The sequence below is a fragment of the Leuciscus leuciscus genome, assembly GCF_965113295.1.
Source record: "Leuciscus leuciscus genome assembly, chromosome: 11".
In the NCBI taxonomy this organism is placed as follows: Eukaryota; Metazoa; Chordata; class Actinopteri; order Cypriniformes; family Leuciscidae; genus Leuciscus; species Leuciscus leuciscus.
Window position 1 is genome coordinate 16217281 of NC_138735.1, and position 15391 is coordinate 16232671.

General features: G+C 37.9%; 1 protein-coding gene across 2 annotated transcripts in view; it reads left to right on the forward strand.

Moving 5' to 3' along the window:
- stau2 (staufen double-stranded RNA binding protein 2) overlaps nucleotides 1-15391 on the forward strand; it is a 125380-nt gene that overhangs the window by 63756 nt on the left and 46233 nt on the right. For both annotated transcript variants that reach the window (XM_082184871.1, XM_082184872.1), the window contains exon 12: nucleotides 7535-7830. In XM_082184871.1, coding sequence (XP_082040997.1) covers nucleotides 7535-7830 — 296 coding nt within the window. The remainder of the gene's footprint in view (nucleotides 1-7534; nucleotides 7831-15391) is intronic.

Genomic DNA, 15391 nt, shown 5'->3' on the forward strand with positions numbered 1-15391 from the left:
TCACTAAGAAAAGTAGGAGAAGCCATTGTATATAATCATTTTCGTAAATACTAAATGACTTGCGTCTCAGAGCGCACAGACGGAATATGCCTGCTGTTTGGGAGCGCAGTCGTGTAAGACTGTTCTGGAAGGTAATTATACCAAACCACTTTGATGACAGACTTTGGCATTTTAGAACAACCAAAACTGCATTTCAGATGCTGTGCAAAAAGATCGGTCTGCTGGTTAGTCTAATTATGTCGTCCCATCGTGCGAAGTCTTGGAAACATAGCTAATGTGACAAATGAGCTAAATGCCCACCACTGGATCTCTCTCTTATGTGTTTAATGGCACAAGATGACGGAGACTATGAAACAAAAAGTGAATTTTGTCAAAATTGCACATTGAGTCACGGCCGCCACAGCCATATGGTCTTAGGGCTTGTGGAACATGGTGTATTTAAAACAACAAGACAGTGTGTCAGGCATTATTAATACATTTCCTGCACTGGTATCCTGCACTTGAAGGTTTGAGCTTTAATCCCGTGATGCATTCTTTTGAATGTACAAACCCACAGAAATACACGGCAAATGTGTTATATTTTTGTGTGTGGCGTAATGAACGGATTAAGGAAATGGGGCGGGAGGGACGGATTAAGGGACGCATGGGAGGTCTTAGTGTTGCGTTGTGTCCCAGAAAGGCAACACATCTTCTTAATTGAGTTTTTTTTTCTATACAATCATCCATAGCTATGAGAAGGCAAAAAAATATGAGAACCCCATTCTAGATAAGCTTTTCAGCAGCTTTTGGTCTGCAAAGTGGCCATCATTTATTTCCTGGTGCATGTTTCTGGTTTGCTGGAGTGTGCGTGTGAGAAAGAGTCTGTTTGTGTGTATAAAGGGAAAAAAGTAGAGCAGGATTCCACGAAAACTGAATGTATGAGTAAGACAGCACTACGCTATGCTTGTGTGTGTGAATATGTCAGTGTGTTAGTGTTTAGTGTCTTGGAGCATTGCTTCATTGTGTTGATTTACAGTTGGGCCTTGTGTGTTATCTGTTTTAAATCACAGCTTGGGCCATGAGCTGGCCAATCTCCAGCCCACCATTCTCAAATTCAGCCCATTATACTGGGTGGAACATGTTGGAACGGGGAAAGAGAGAGAGAATGAAAAAAGAAAGAGAAATGATGGTGCCGATGGGGTGGTGCTATTGTTTTTTCTTAGCGTTTATGTGCTTTTTGTCGCAATTCCCAATTGATGTCATTCTGGCTCACAGCTCTCGTTTTATACCATTTTAAGTATGCATTTTTCTCATGCGGGCTTGGGATGGTGATTTGTGTAATATGAAATGCATGTTGTTGTGTGACATTTTGAGGATTCAATGTCAGTTGCCTCCTTGCCAATCAGCCTTGTTGAAATGGCCGACGGGAACTCCAAACTGCTGGTTTTCATTTACATTCTCACTCCATGAATTAAAGGGCTGCGTCAACGGCACACTGCAGCGTTTGGAGAAACTGCCTATTTACATTTCTCACAATTTTCTGAGATAATATTTACCAGTTTTATGGTCCGAACACTAAGTTAAATCAGTTGTTGCTTGTTCTGAGTTGTCAGAAATTGTGGAGACCAGCCGGCTGCTTTTAGAGACTTCGTTCGGGACGGAAAACACAAACAGGAAGCAGAATCTGTGCACAGATGAGAACATTTGCTGCAGCTGCTCTGTTTCTCTCATCTTTTTTTCCTTTTCACTCTGTATTGGCTTCTGTAAGAACCCCAAAATTAGAGTTTTGTGGCTTTTAGTCCTTGTCTGTCAGATTTGAGGTTATTTATATGCTGTGTAGTGTTCTCATAAAAGAAGACAAAACTTAATTTTTAACAGATGGACATGTTTAAAATTGACCCTTTTGGGGAAAGAAGCCCCTCTTATTGTCCATCAAGTGAAAATCATGAGTCAGATCAAAAGTAATAGTACTGCAGCACACCTGAAAAAGCCTTATGATTTGAGATATCCTTCATGCCTGAAACACAGAAATGTTGTTAAGGACACACACAAAAAAAATATTTAAACATATACTGTATGTATATATATATATATATATACTGTATATACAGTGGGGAGAACAAATATTTGATACACTGCCGATTTAGCAGGTTTTCCTACTTACATGTAGAGGTCTGTAATTTGTATCATAGGTACACTTCCACTGTGAGAGACGGAATCTAAAACAAAAATCCAGAAAGTCACATTGTATGATTTTTAAATAATTAATTTGCATTTTATTGCATGACATAAGTATTTGATCACCTACCAACCAGTAAGAATTCCGGCTCTCACAGACCTGTTAGTTTTTCTTTAAGAAGCCCTCCTGTTCTCCACTCATTACCTGTATTAACTGCACCTGTTTGAACTCGTTACCTGTATAAAAGACACCTGTCCACACACTCAATCAAACAGACTCAAACCTCTCCACAATGGCCAAGACCAGAGAGCTGTGTAAGGACATCAGGGATAAAATTGTAGACCTGCACAAGGCTGGGATGGGCTACAGGACAATAGGCAAGCAGCTTGGTGAGAAGGCAACAACTGTTGGCGCAATTATAAAAAAATTGAAGAAGTTCAAGATGACGGTCAATCTCCCTCGGTCTGGGGCACCATGCAAGATCTCACCTCGTGGGGTATCAATGATCATGAGGAAGGTGAGGGATCAGCCCAGAACTACACGCCAGGACCTGGTCAATGACCTGAAGAGAGCTGGGACCACAGTCTCAAAGAAAACCATTAGTAACACACTATGCTGTCATGGATTAAAATCCTGCAGCGCACGCAAGGTCCCCCTGCTCAAGTCAGCGCATGTCCAGGCCCGTCTGAAGTTTGCTAATGACCATCTGGATGATCCAGAGGAGGAATGGGAGAAGGTCATGTGGTCTGATGAGACAAAAATAGAGCTTTTTGGTCTAAACTCCACTCGCCGTGTTTGGAGGAAGAAGAAGGATGAGTACAACCCCAAGAACACCATCCCAACCGTGAAGCATAGAGGTGGAAACATCATTCTTTGGGGATGCTTTTCTGCAAAGGGGACAGGACGACTGCACCGTATTGAGGGGAGGATGGATGGGGCCATGTATCGTGAGATTTTGGCCAACAACCTCCTTCCCTCAGTAAGAGCATTGAAGATGGGTCATGGCTGGGTCTTCCAGCATGACAACGACCCGAAACACACAGCCAGGGCAACTAAGGAGTGGCTCCGTAAGAAGCATCTCAAGGTCCTGGAGTGGCCTAGCCGGTCTCCAGACCTGAACCCAATAGAAAATCTTTGGAAGGAGCTGAAAGTCCGTATTGCCCAGTGACAGCCCCGAAACCTGAAGGATCTGAAGAAGGTCTGTATGGAGAAGTGGGCCAAAATCCCTGCTGCAGTGTGTGCAAACCTGGTCAAGAACTACAGGAAACGTATGATCTCTGTAATTGCAAACAAAGGTTTCTGTACCAAATATTAAGTTCTGCTTTTCTGATGTATCAAATACTTATGTGATGCAATAAAATGCAAATTAATTACTTAAAAATCATACAATGTGATTTTCTGGATTTTTGTTTTAGATTCCATCACTCACAGTTGAAGAGTACCTATTAGGGATGCACAATGATATCAGCACAACATCGGTATCGGCCGATAAAAGCTTTAAATGACCATCATCGGCATCGGCAGATATGAATATTTCTGCCGATGAGCCTTGCCGATAGGGTGGCGTGTTTCCTATGTGCACGTGGCGACCGTGAACGTAGCATAAGCGCCAGCAACTTAAACTTCCAACATGTGGAGGCATTTCGAGCATGGGCGTCAGTTTGGTTTGAAATGTGCTGGGGACAGAGACGCATTCGCAAGTGCATTTTCAGAAGTGCTGGGTACAATGACGCAGTACATTTTTTTTCTCTTTCGTGCAGGTCATGTTTTGAAAGACGATGTCCTGTAGCTTACTAATGTACACCAGGCTATAATGGACAGGCTGCGATGTCAAGTTTGCAATGCTGGAATATGTTGTGTGTGTGCCTGCGTGCGTGCGTGCGTGCGTGCGTGCGTGCGTGCGTGCGTGCGTGCGTGCGTGCGTGCGTGCGTGCGTGCGTGCGTGCGTGCGTGCGTGTGTGTGTGTGTGTTCATCGAACAGTGGAAACATAAAAACATACTCATTTTGTTCATTGGACATCATTCAAACTGCAAAGTGTTTACTTATATTTGTGTACACTCGTAATAATACACAACATTGTGCTTTTGTCAAACTGTAAACTCTTGTCAAACTGTAACCTACAACTGTCACCCAACACAGTGAGTAAGTTACACATTCTACATTGATTAAAAGAAAATCTAATTTGTTTTTAATGGTAGTATTATTTTATACAGAAATAAATAATTTATAATTCAGATGAGAATAAAGTTAGTGTTATTAAAATTTTAAGGAAAACAAATATATTGATCTGAAATATAGCAAATGAATTTTAAATTCATTCAGGTACAATTACCAAACATATCTCAAGGTCTTTTTGTCTTTTTATTAATTTAATTAATAAACTAATTATATAAAACTATTGGCAATGCACTACAAATAAACTGGTTCTATGCCTTTACTTTATTAATAAAACTTATTTAAAAAATACAAGGCTTAAAACATTTATTTTCCTTTGTTGGAACAGCCTACAGACATGCACAATAAAAAAAAAATTGCCTTCTACATTTTTGTTTTGCTTTTCCCTCCATTGTACCGAACTCGTACCGAACCGTGATGTCTGAACCGAGGTATGAACCGAACCGTGACTTCTGTGTACCGTTCCACCCCTAATATATATATATATATATATATATATTCATTCTACCATATTGGTTCACAGTTGGAAGCATGTCAATTTTTTTATTTTATTTTTTATTATTATTTTTTTTTACATAATTTGCTTGCAAATTGTATAATATCCAAGGAAAACATGTCTAGTAATTGTGCAGTTAATTCTCATACTGTATTTTCAGTTTTGGAATATGTATCCTCTCCCCAAATTTGTCAATAATAAAACACAATAAAAATTATTTAAAGAAAAGGCTTATATTTACCTTTTAAAATTTGTTTTACATTTGTTTTAAAAACTAAAGTATACATTTTATCATACATATTTCAAAGTTAAGGATTCATTACTTCGAATATAGCCTACATTGACAAAACATACTATATTTAACATATTAGCAAAAATTGGCAAACAAAAGCTTATTTGAGGTGGCAGATATTTTACAGTAAAAATGTGTAATCTATCCAAAACTAATCAACGAAATGTTGTCTTTCATTTGTCTGTAACATAGGTCTTTCGTTTTTATTATAAGGAATATAAATGTTAATTTGCAGTTTAATACGTTGCTTATACAAATACATTTTATTTCAACATATTTCAGTCGATTTTTACTCAGTATAGCAAAATAGTTTGCTTAAAGCAGATAATTCATTCACACACAGAAACGCGATTCAAATTTAAACCGTCTTTTTGCGAGTTGTGGTAAACAGCGCATCTCTGCCGTTCATTCATTCACACAGAAACGCGATTTACTTGAGAATGAAAAAAAACGTACTACAGTATTCCATCCGTTGCTCCTCGAAATACCAGCACTTCTGAGGTACATTTTCCAATATTTATTATTCCTCACAGCGCTGCGAGACAGTGTAATGTCAATGTACAGTACAATGATCTGAATAAACTTGATGTGTTTTCTCGAGCTGATATGTGGGCGTTCACAGTTTGTATGGGATCGCCTCAGTCATTTGTGTTTGAATAGCGCGCGCTCTCCGTGGGCGGGGCAGATTAAAACGTAATGAGCTGAGATGAGAACGACTGACATTTCTCTCTTTTCATAAAGATAACATAAACAGAGAATATTTTTTTTATATATAAATTACTTCATTTAAAAGAAGAGAATTCAAGCTTCATGCCTGTGTGTCTGTATGCCTGTTTGACTGAGTATTCGCTAAGTTATGGTTTATTTTCGGACGCGTTTCAGAATGGACTTCACTGACAGAGAGAAGGCAGAACTCGCTTCGTGTTTATTTTTCTTTATTTGGCGAAAAGCACAACACTTTGTTTTTATTGTGAGTATACACAAAAATAATACATATTTAACAGAATCGATTGATGTATGAAACTTGTTTGTAATATCAAAGTCAACAGAGCAAAATGAATCTCTTTTGAACTGATAAAAAAAAAAGCGAGCTGGTATCGCCGGCGATACAGCCGACCCCAGGGGGTTAAGCAGATAATAGATAATAGATATCACGACACGGAGGCGCCGGCGCGTGAACTGGAGTGATCGTCTCAATGAAACGAAACTCAGCATAGCCTACTTGCCTCACAGACCTGAGAAATATATCTATTATCTACAGAACGCTTGAAATCATATTTTTAAACAGAACAATTCAAAACGAAAGAAAACTATGTAATCCGAAATGTGCATTTCTCTCCGGCGCGTTCACTACTGTGAAGATCGCGAGTCAGCATCGTCAACTTCATCTTTGCAGCCGACACAGAAAACACTTGTTTATTAATAAACAATTAAAATGTCTCCTTGCTATATTTAACATATTCCTAATCATTACTTTTGGGGTTCTTTGTTACTGCTTTTAGTTACTTTATTGGCAGCGCCCCCCTTACATGTTACATGAACGGGTCACCACTGCATCAGCACCGAAAACAGGGGAGCATTTGGTAGACCTGTTCAAGTAGGAGAAGATGTACATTTTTCTCCTAAGGACTGAAGTTTGAAGTCTGAACTTAAAAATAAAATGTGGCACTGGCATATCATTTATTCTCCAAGTGAAATAATTTACCTATTTTTCAGGGGTGAATGTCTGTCTACATTTGTAAAATTATACATTTATGGTAGAATCAAATGTTGTTTTGTTTGTCTTGTGTATTGCCTTATCTACAACACATGAGTGTAATACGGTAAAGATAGTACAGGAGAGAGACTTGGATTTCTCTTCAGTAAAATTAAAGTGTAAATATATCAGGGGGGAAATGTGTATATACATCGGTATCGGCATCGGACAAAATTAGTTTGAAAATATCGGCATATCGAATATAGGCCAAAATGCAATATCGTGCATCCCTAGTACCTATGATAAAAATTACAGACTTCTACATGCTTTGTAAGTGGGAAAACCTGCAAAATCGGCAGTGTATCAAATACTTGTTCTCCCCACTGTATGTATGTAGTGTATATAATATGTGTGTGTGTGTGTGTGTGTTTGTTTATACAGTGTATATGAGTCATTGTAATATGCTGATTTGCTGCTCTGTATGTTGTGCTGTTAAATATTTTGGTGGAAACCGGGCTAAAAAAAAAAGTGGACTCTTTGATGATTGTAAAGATCAAAAGAACAGTGTTTGTTCAAAAAGTCTTTACTGTCAATTTAATATTTCCTTGCTGAATAAAAGTATTAGTTTCTTTAAAAATGTATTATGAAAATGTGTATATATACGTATTTATGACCTTTTTAACTTTCAGAATGTGTCTTATTCCATCCCTATATAGCACAAAAAGGAATTCTTCACCTCTCCCCGGATGTGTATCAAGAAATGGAAGCAAGCAGGAATAAGGGAGTCCCTGGAAACTATCTGACACCCAAAGACATTGGCCAAGGTTCCGCGGGGCCGTTCTACACCCCATCGGTGGGAAACACCGCAGCCATTGCGAGAGAGCTGCTGCTGAGCGGGACGTCACCCACCGCTGAGGCCCTGGTCCTGAAGGGGAAAGCACCTGCTTTGGCCTGTGGCTCCATCCAGCCTTCCCAGCAGCTGGAGTATTTAGCCCATATTCAAGGCTTCCAGGTATGGAAAAAATGAAGTGATTTTGCAGATTTGTTTATCTCTCTTTCTCGCTCTCCACTGCTAGCTCTACCCAGAGAACCAGACTTCAAATTTCATAACATCTCTTGCGGAGCCTAAACTTGATCTGCTTGGCTTGCACTGTTCATCCATCTGGATGAAACTGTGGAAATGTGGAAGTGCCTGCTTCTGTCATTGATGTTCCTACAGGCCAGGGAAGTCATTTCTCACAGTTACATTTCCAAAGGATAACAACCTGTCTTTAGCTGATTCATCTTCTACTGCTCTGTTTGTCCTAGGGCTGCATAATTATGACACTTTATTGTTGTTGAATATTTCTTTTAAAATATCATGGTTATTAATCTATATGAAAGCGAGTTTACATTAAAATGCTTATTTTGTGTGGAGCAGCTGCACGTTATATTTGAAATGCAACCCTCAACAAAAAGGATTTCCCACACCATATCTTTTTTTTATTTATTTTTTATCATGTACATGAATTATTTTTTATTATCCTTTGGAAACTTTGTTATTCGTACTACTGTTCAAAAGTTTGTGGTCAGTACAATTTTATGATGTTTTTGAAAGAAATCACCAAGGCTGCATTTATTTGATCAAAATACAATAAAAACAGTAATAATTGTGAAATATTATTACAATTTATGATTTATAACTGTTTTCTACTTTAATATATTTGTAATAAATTTATATAAATTTGTAATTTATTCCTGTGATGGGAAAGCTAAATTACGTTAGCAGCCATTATTCCAGTCTTCAGTGTCACATTATCCTCTAGAAACTTGCTTAAGAAACATGTATATAACATATATATATTCAATTTATAGTTTATGCATGTACAATTTATAGTTTATGTGAAGATTGAAGTTCACTTAAATTAAAAAGGTTTTATTTTTGTAAAGCCTATTGAATGTTACAAATTTCAATTGTACTGTAATGTTGAATGGCTATATTTAATGGCTAAAATACTACATTATTTTTGGGATTCAATGTGACATTATTACAATATAAAACTATTATATTAATATGCGATTAATCAGGATTAATTACATAAATGTGATTAGTTAATAAAATAAAATATACTTTATTGGTTCTCTTATACTGTAGCATGAAAAACTAAAATATTATTTAGAATGTGGCAATAATCGAATAATCCTAAATTTAGACAATTTTGTGACTCTTTTTAATTACTGTTGAAATATGTTGGAAAGAGAAACAGAAGTAGATCTAAATGGAATGCTTTAATCAGCACTTTTAATATTTGTAATCTCGATTATCCGATTATTTGTACCCTTCTCGGTCCCCCATGTATGTCCTCAATCTCTTCCACAGCTTTTTGTGACTGTAAAGTGGCCTCCAGTACCTGAGCCGGCCCTCTTAATTTAGCAGCAGGTGCTTTTCATATTGGACAGTAAAAACATTTTATCTTAACCTGCTGAGGTTGCCTTTGAAAAAGCCATTGTTTTTGCTCAGAGCTTTCCTGTAGTCTGAAACCCGATGAAGAAGAGCGAGGCAGCCAAACGTAAACACGGGGGGAAAACAGCAGGTTTCATTTAAAGGGCCAGCTGCGAGGGATGAGCCGACCTGCCTATGTGAATCACTCCATGTTTAAACCCTTTTCCCCCTCGAATACCCAGATAAGAATCCCGAACGCTTTATCCCCCCATTCCTTGGTGTCTTCTATCAGGAGGGGTTTGAGGATGTAATGGAGGAAAGCAGGAAATATGTGTTTCATTGAGACGATACACCAAGCGATGTGGGTTGGGAATGAAAACCTGAACGTACCAAAAGCAAAACAAAACCGCCGAGCTGCAACTTTAGTGCTGAAAGGCAGATTCCAGACTTTTATATGTTTGTTGGCAGATGCTCTTGTGCAAAATAGTATGCGCTTATTGGCAAACACCTAACTGTTTCTAATCAGAGCTGCAGACATGCTATCCACACTGCCAACTGCCAAAGGACATGTTTAAATCAGACCAGGTCTGCCTGCTCAGTGATTCAATTTGGTCTTGACAGAGATGTTATGAAAGCCCCTATGAGGCCCTTTTTGTTGGCATTGGAGCAACAGAAACACCTGCAACAGTTTGGAAAAGCCACAACGAGAACCGATGTTCAATCAGTTTCCTAAACTCATTGACGTGCGGTTATTCGTGCGTCTGTTTCCTCTAAAGCCAGATTCTGATCTCGAAAACTCTTAACGGAGAAGTTAATTGACAAATACGGTCGTGCCTTGTAAAAATAAGGACCTAGCACAGGCTGTCTTTGGCGTTCTTGGAATTTACTTGCAGTTGATATTGGTTCGTTCAGGTCTTTCGCTCTTGTTAGACACATGGGGCCTCAGAGAGTAAAGATATTTGATTGATGGATTTTAGCCAGAGGTTGAAATTTAGATGGGGGCATCAGCATATTGGCTTTTTGGAAGCAATGCTGGTGCAGAAAGAGTTGGAGAAAACTCTTTTGCTTTTAATTTCCCTGTTGTCTCAGGCCACTTGTGCTGGAAGTAGGGCAGAAATAATGTTCGTTTGAGTAATGCACAACATGTGCTCTCTCTTTCTTTTTCATTCTCTTTATCTCTGTTGTATAAGTGAAATGTTATTGTTCTGTTGATGAGCTTTACATCTCAGTTTTTGCCCACGCTCTAGTTAACCTTCACATAGGGATCTTACCAAATCTTTATTGGCATAAAGTCTGGTCCAGCTTATTCTGGACAAGAATCACTCATTTAGACTGGAAGAGGCCATTTAACCAACATGTAAATGGCTTATTACAGTACATTTAACCCAGTACAAATATTTGTACCCAAACTTCCAATTGTTGCATAAAAACTGCCAGTCATGGCTTGTGTGAGGAACAGAACTACCACTTTTGTGAACTGGATCAATTGATTCATTGAAAAGATCCTCAAAAGAACAATTCATTCATTCAACGATTCAATGATTCGGATACAAATCACCATTTGGTCCCAAACTAACTTGTCCCTACTAAATGAGAATTTAATTTAGGCAACCATTACAACCCTATTACCCATTTTGACTTCTGGATCATTGAGATCCAGATCAGTCTGATTGAGAACAAAGCATTCTTACCACTTTTGTGAACTGGGGCAATTAATTGAAAACATCCAATTTGAAAGAATGATTTGTTCACATCCATTTGAAGCTTGAAACATCAGTCACCTTTCATTGTAGTTGAATGGAAAAGAGCGACCAGTCAGAATTTCTCATTTTATGTTCCACATATGAAAGAAAAGCATATGTGTTTGTAATGATATGAGGGTACGTATGACAGAATTTTTGGGTGAACTGAGGCTTTGCTTTTATAGAGTGCACAGCTAAAGCTGCATTAAAACACAAAACGTATTTTTTCTGTATCAAGTCCCCTTGACTGATCTGACATGCTTCAGATTATTTAGTAAGCTTCAGTGGTCCGGTTAAACTCTGGAGCCTCTTTTGGTCAACTGGGTGACTTATTTGGTGCAAGTAGCACCAGCTTTAGACGGACCCAGAGATGGATCTTTCCCCAAATCTCCCTTTGGTCGAGCAACCGGAGCCCTGCCAGCTAACGCTCATTCCCCAGACTGGGGACACAGAGATTCGGAGAGGACGAAAGCGAGAGGAGAGGTGGAGCAGTGAAGCCAATCTCTGTGGGAACGTTGCTCTTCGCCGCATGTCAGGTGCACATCATAAAGAGCCTTTTGTGCTGAGCCTGTGAGCTGCAAAGCAGTCTGGGAGAGCAGAGAGCAGGAGGTAGAGCTCATGTTAGGGATGAGTCCCAACGCCTTTTCATTTTATAAACCCCATTCATCTTATCACGCCATATGAGGCTGCGTGAAACATACTGTAGTACCACAGTCCTGCACTTTACAGTATAGTTTGGCACTGTCCATGAATACGGTATATTTTGGTGTCTCACATCTTTTTGTTGTGAGACCTATTAGAGATGCTTGATAAACGAACACAAAATTAACCCAGCATCAAAAGCATCTTCAGATGTTATGACCTTTTCCTAGTAAATAATCTCTTCTCTTTTTGTCCCTCAATTTTTACAGATATTGCTGTTTACTTCTTTACCAAAAGTATAATAAGTTTTTCAGTATCTTCAAACCAACATTTGTTCCCAAACTAAATGAGAAAGAACTTAATTTAGGCCACATTTACATCCATGTTTCCCATTCTAATCTAGTATTTTACATTTTTAATAAAAAAAAGAAGAAGATTAAAACCTAATTAAACCAGTAGGATCCCACTTTTTAAGAACGCAGTTGCATTAAATGTTAATGTGTTATTTTTAGAACTGTCAATCGATTTTAAAAAAATAACTAATTAGTCGCACATTTTTCAGTTATTAATCATTTAAGTGACCTCAAAACAATCTTCACACAAACCCAGTATAATAACAAACAGACAAGAGAATCAAAGATAGTGTGCACCATTACTGCACTGCGTTCTCTTTTGTGTCTTATCGCACTTGAATGGTTTTAAAAGCATTCGCATGAATTAGAGTGTCATCATATAATGTAACGCTAGCCAAACGTTGACGGGGGAAAAAATACTGCGTTAATTGCGTTAAATGTTTTTAACACGTTAAACTGAAAAAATGTATCGCATGCGTTAATGCATTCATTTTGACTGCACTATTTATTTTCTATTTCAATTTTTTATGAGCTATATATAATGAATAGAAATATATCACTTATCGTGTAACGTAGTTGACGATCAAACTTTTCTAGAAGTTAAGCATCTCTTTTGTTCGAACCAAGCAAAAAGAAAACTTTTTTGTACTTTAAAACAAAAATTAAAGTTTCAGACTGTATACTTATAGAATCTCACCCTATGCCCTCCAACCCCATCCCCCCCGCTCATTTCGGCTTTCCCTCTCCCTTTTTTAATCTCGCTCTTTCTGTTCCCTCCCTCCTTGCTCACTACCCGTCTGTTTCTCTTTCTGTTTGTCTGTTTCTCACAAAGTTTCTAACCTTGGCTAGAAATACCAGCATACCTAGATTGAGAGCAAAGGCTCAGTTATTTTTTTTCAAATAGCGCCCATTGATGTTTTCTGACCTTCTAGTGAATCGCGGCTTCGTTTTGAGATGAATGGAGACGAGCTGATAGAAGAACCCGTGCTTATATTTCTCATCCTGCCAGCTCTGGGCACACATGCATCTCTGTGAGGTGCTGGTGGCTTTGATCACGGGCGTCAGCGTTCAGCATCTATATGCCAACTGCCGTGTAGTCATGCCATTAATCACTTCATATATCGCTTCATATACAGCTGATGGAAGCGTCTGTGATGCATCCGTTTGATCTTTTATATCAGTGCGGGACCTGATAACCTTGCTTTCAACTGAAAGTCTGCATGGGGATTATGATAAAGCTCTAGTGACTTGACCAGAATATTAAAATAATAATAAATAAAAAAGATATATAATTTATGAATATCTGCCAAAGTGCCAATTCAATATATTTTGTCAGATATTGAATATTTAATTGTGCATGCTAATTTCCCCATTTGTACATTTCTATTTTTAATTTATTTAAACAAAATAGTACAGTAATTTTATTATCGGCATATCAGTTATCTGCCATAACATGATGACGTTAACAGACAGAATTGTATTATCAGTGCATCCCTAATACTTATTCATTAATTACAAAGCTAAGCCCAAACATGAAAACCGGCCTTCAAGTCAATGTTATGACCGACCATTCATAAGTTTTAATCACGCTTTAATTTCCGTGCTGACCACCTGCAGAATTTATAACCTGTAACCCACCGTCCTGCCCTTAATGGCAAAGCACTGACTGATGATATGAAAGTGATTTAATTTGATCCGAGAACATCTGGAGTTGTATAACTCAGCAGTAGCTTCAGGTTCATAATTTCAATTATAGAAGTGGATTGATGTGGGCTTTTGAAGGTGACTCGCTCCATTTATGGCGAAGGATATGATTCACAAGATGTTTTTGGCACTGGTATGCCTCGTATTTGATCCAATAATATGTGAATAATTGTTTTTTGGATGAATTATGAGGTGATTAAAGATATATTTATGTTATAACTGTGAAATCCGGCATGTATCAAATTTGTTGATGTGCAGTGTTTGCTTTAGTGGTAAAAGGAGCCATATTTGGTAAGGAAAAGTAAAGCTTTATCTAACCCACTTCAGATGATATGCACTATAAAAAATTATAATAATAAAATAAAACAAAGATTATTGGACTACGTTTCACAAGAAAATACTATCAGTCTTCTACTTCAATATATATATATATATATATATATATATATATATTAATTTTGGTAATTATTTTCAGTCAAATTAAATTCTATAACATTGGTTAATGGACATTTTTTCCAGCATTTATTAATTTAGATTAATGCCATATGCATATTTAATATGACAATTTTTGTTTAATTGCTCATTCATGTTTGTTCAATCTAATGTTCATTTATTGTGTTAACTTCCTGAAATGTTTATATATATATAAAACAATTTTTAAAATATATTATCCCAAATTAATAAATGCTTTTAAAATATAATATTGTTCATTGTTAGTAAGTTATTTGCCCAGTTAATTATTTTTAGACTTTTCCCTCCTTTTCGATATAGAAATGTTCACCCCAGTTGTCCAAGAGAGCATTAAATACACATGCTGAAGCTAGACGTATCATAAACAGAGTCTTGTTATGACTTGAACTGCTGGTTTAGCGTATGTTTAACTGCAATATGATGTTATCAGACCATACTCATGTGTTAAATCCACCAGCAATATCATCCTGATAAAGATCACTGGTCCATGCGCTTAAGTCAAAGGCAAGATGTTGCTCCATTTTGTTTAAATTTTCTCTTCCTCGCTATGTAGCAAATCCCACTTTAATGAAAATAAAAACTATGGGATGATGTATGTTTTGAACATCTGCGCCAAAAGATCCGCCTTGTGACGCGGTTTATTCTTTTTTGTTTTTCTTACCCCCCATACTCTGCTCTGTTGTGTGTGTGAAAAGCACTTCAAATAGCACTGGCAGCGTCCTACGCTTGGCTTGGCTCCTTTTCCACTGCACATCTCCGTCTTTTACACAGTCGACATCAAACGCATCTCCTGTCCAAGCTTCAAAGTGCGGGACGGTTTGTTTCTGTCCCTCTTGCCCTTTCCCTGTTCCTGGAGCTGGTGTTTATGCTGGGATTTTCATTAGCAAACACATGCTAGACGTGCTAATCCCTTATGGTCTTATTTTTGCTTCGTTCTGATGGGGCCCATCTGCATGACTGTGGCGTATTTGAGCGAGGAGCGATCTTTGAAAACAAAGTTTGTCAGGGAGATGAATCTTGGGGCTGACAGGAAGCTGGCACTGATCTTGGTGTCTTGAGCTTGATGGTGGCCCGCAGTTATTTGCTCAAAGTGACGGTACTCCACCAAAATTAAGTGCATTTGGAAAAGTTTTAAATCAAACCCAGCACCACTAACGGATACACAGTCAGCGTATGTTTGCGCTATAGCTCAAACATATTAGATTAAGTTGAAATAAATTTCATTTGGTCCAGGTGTTG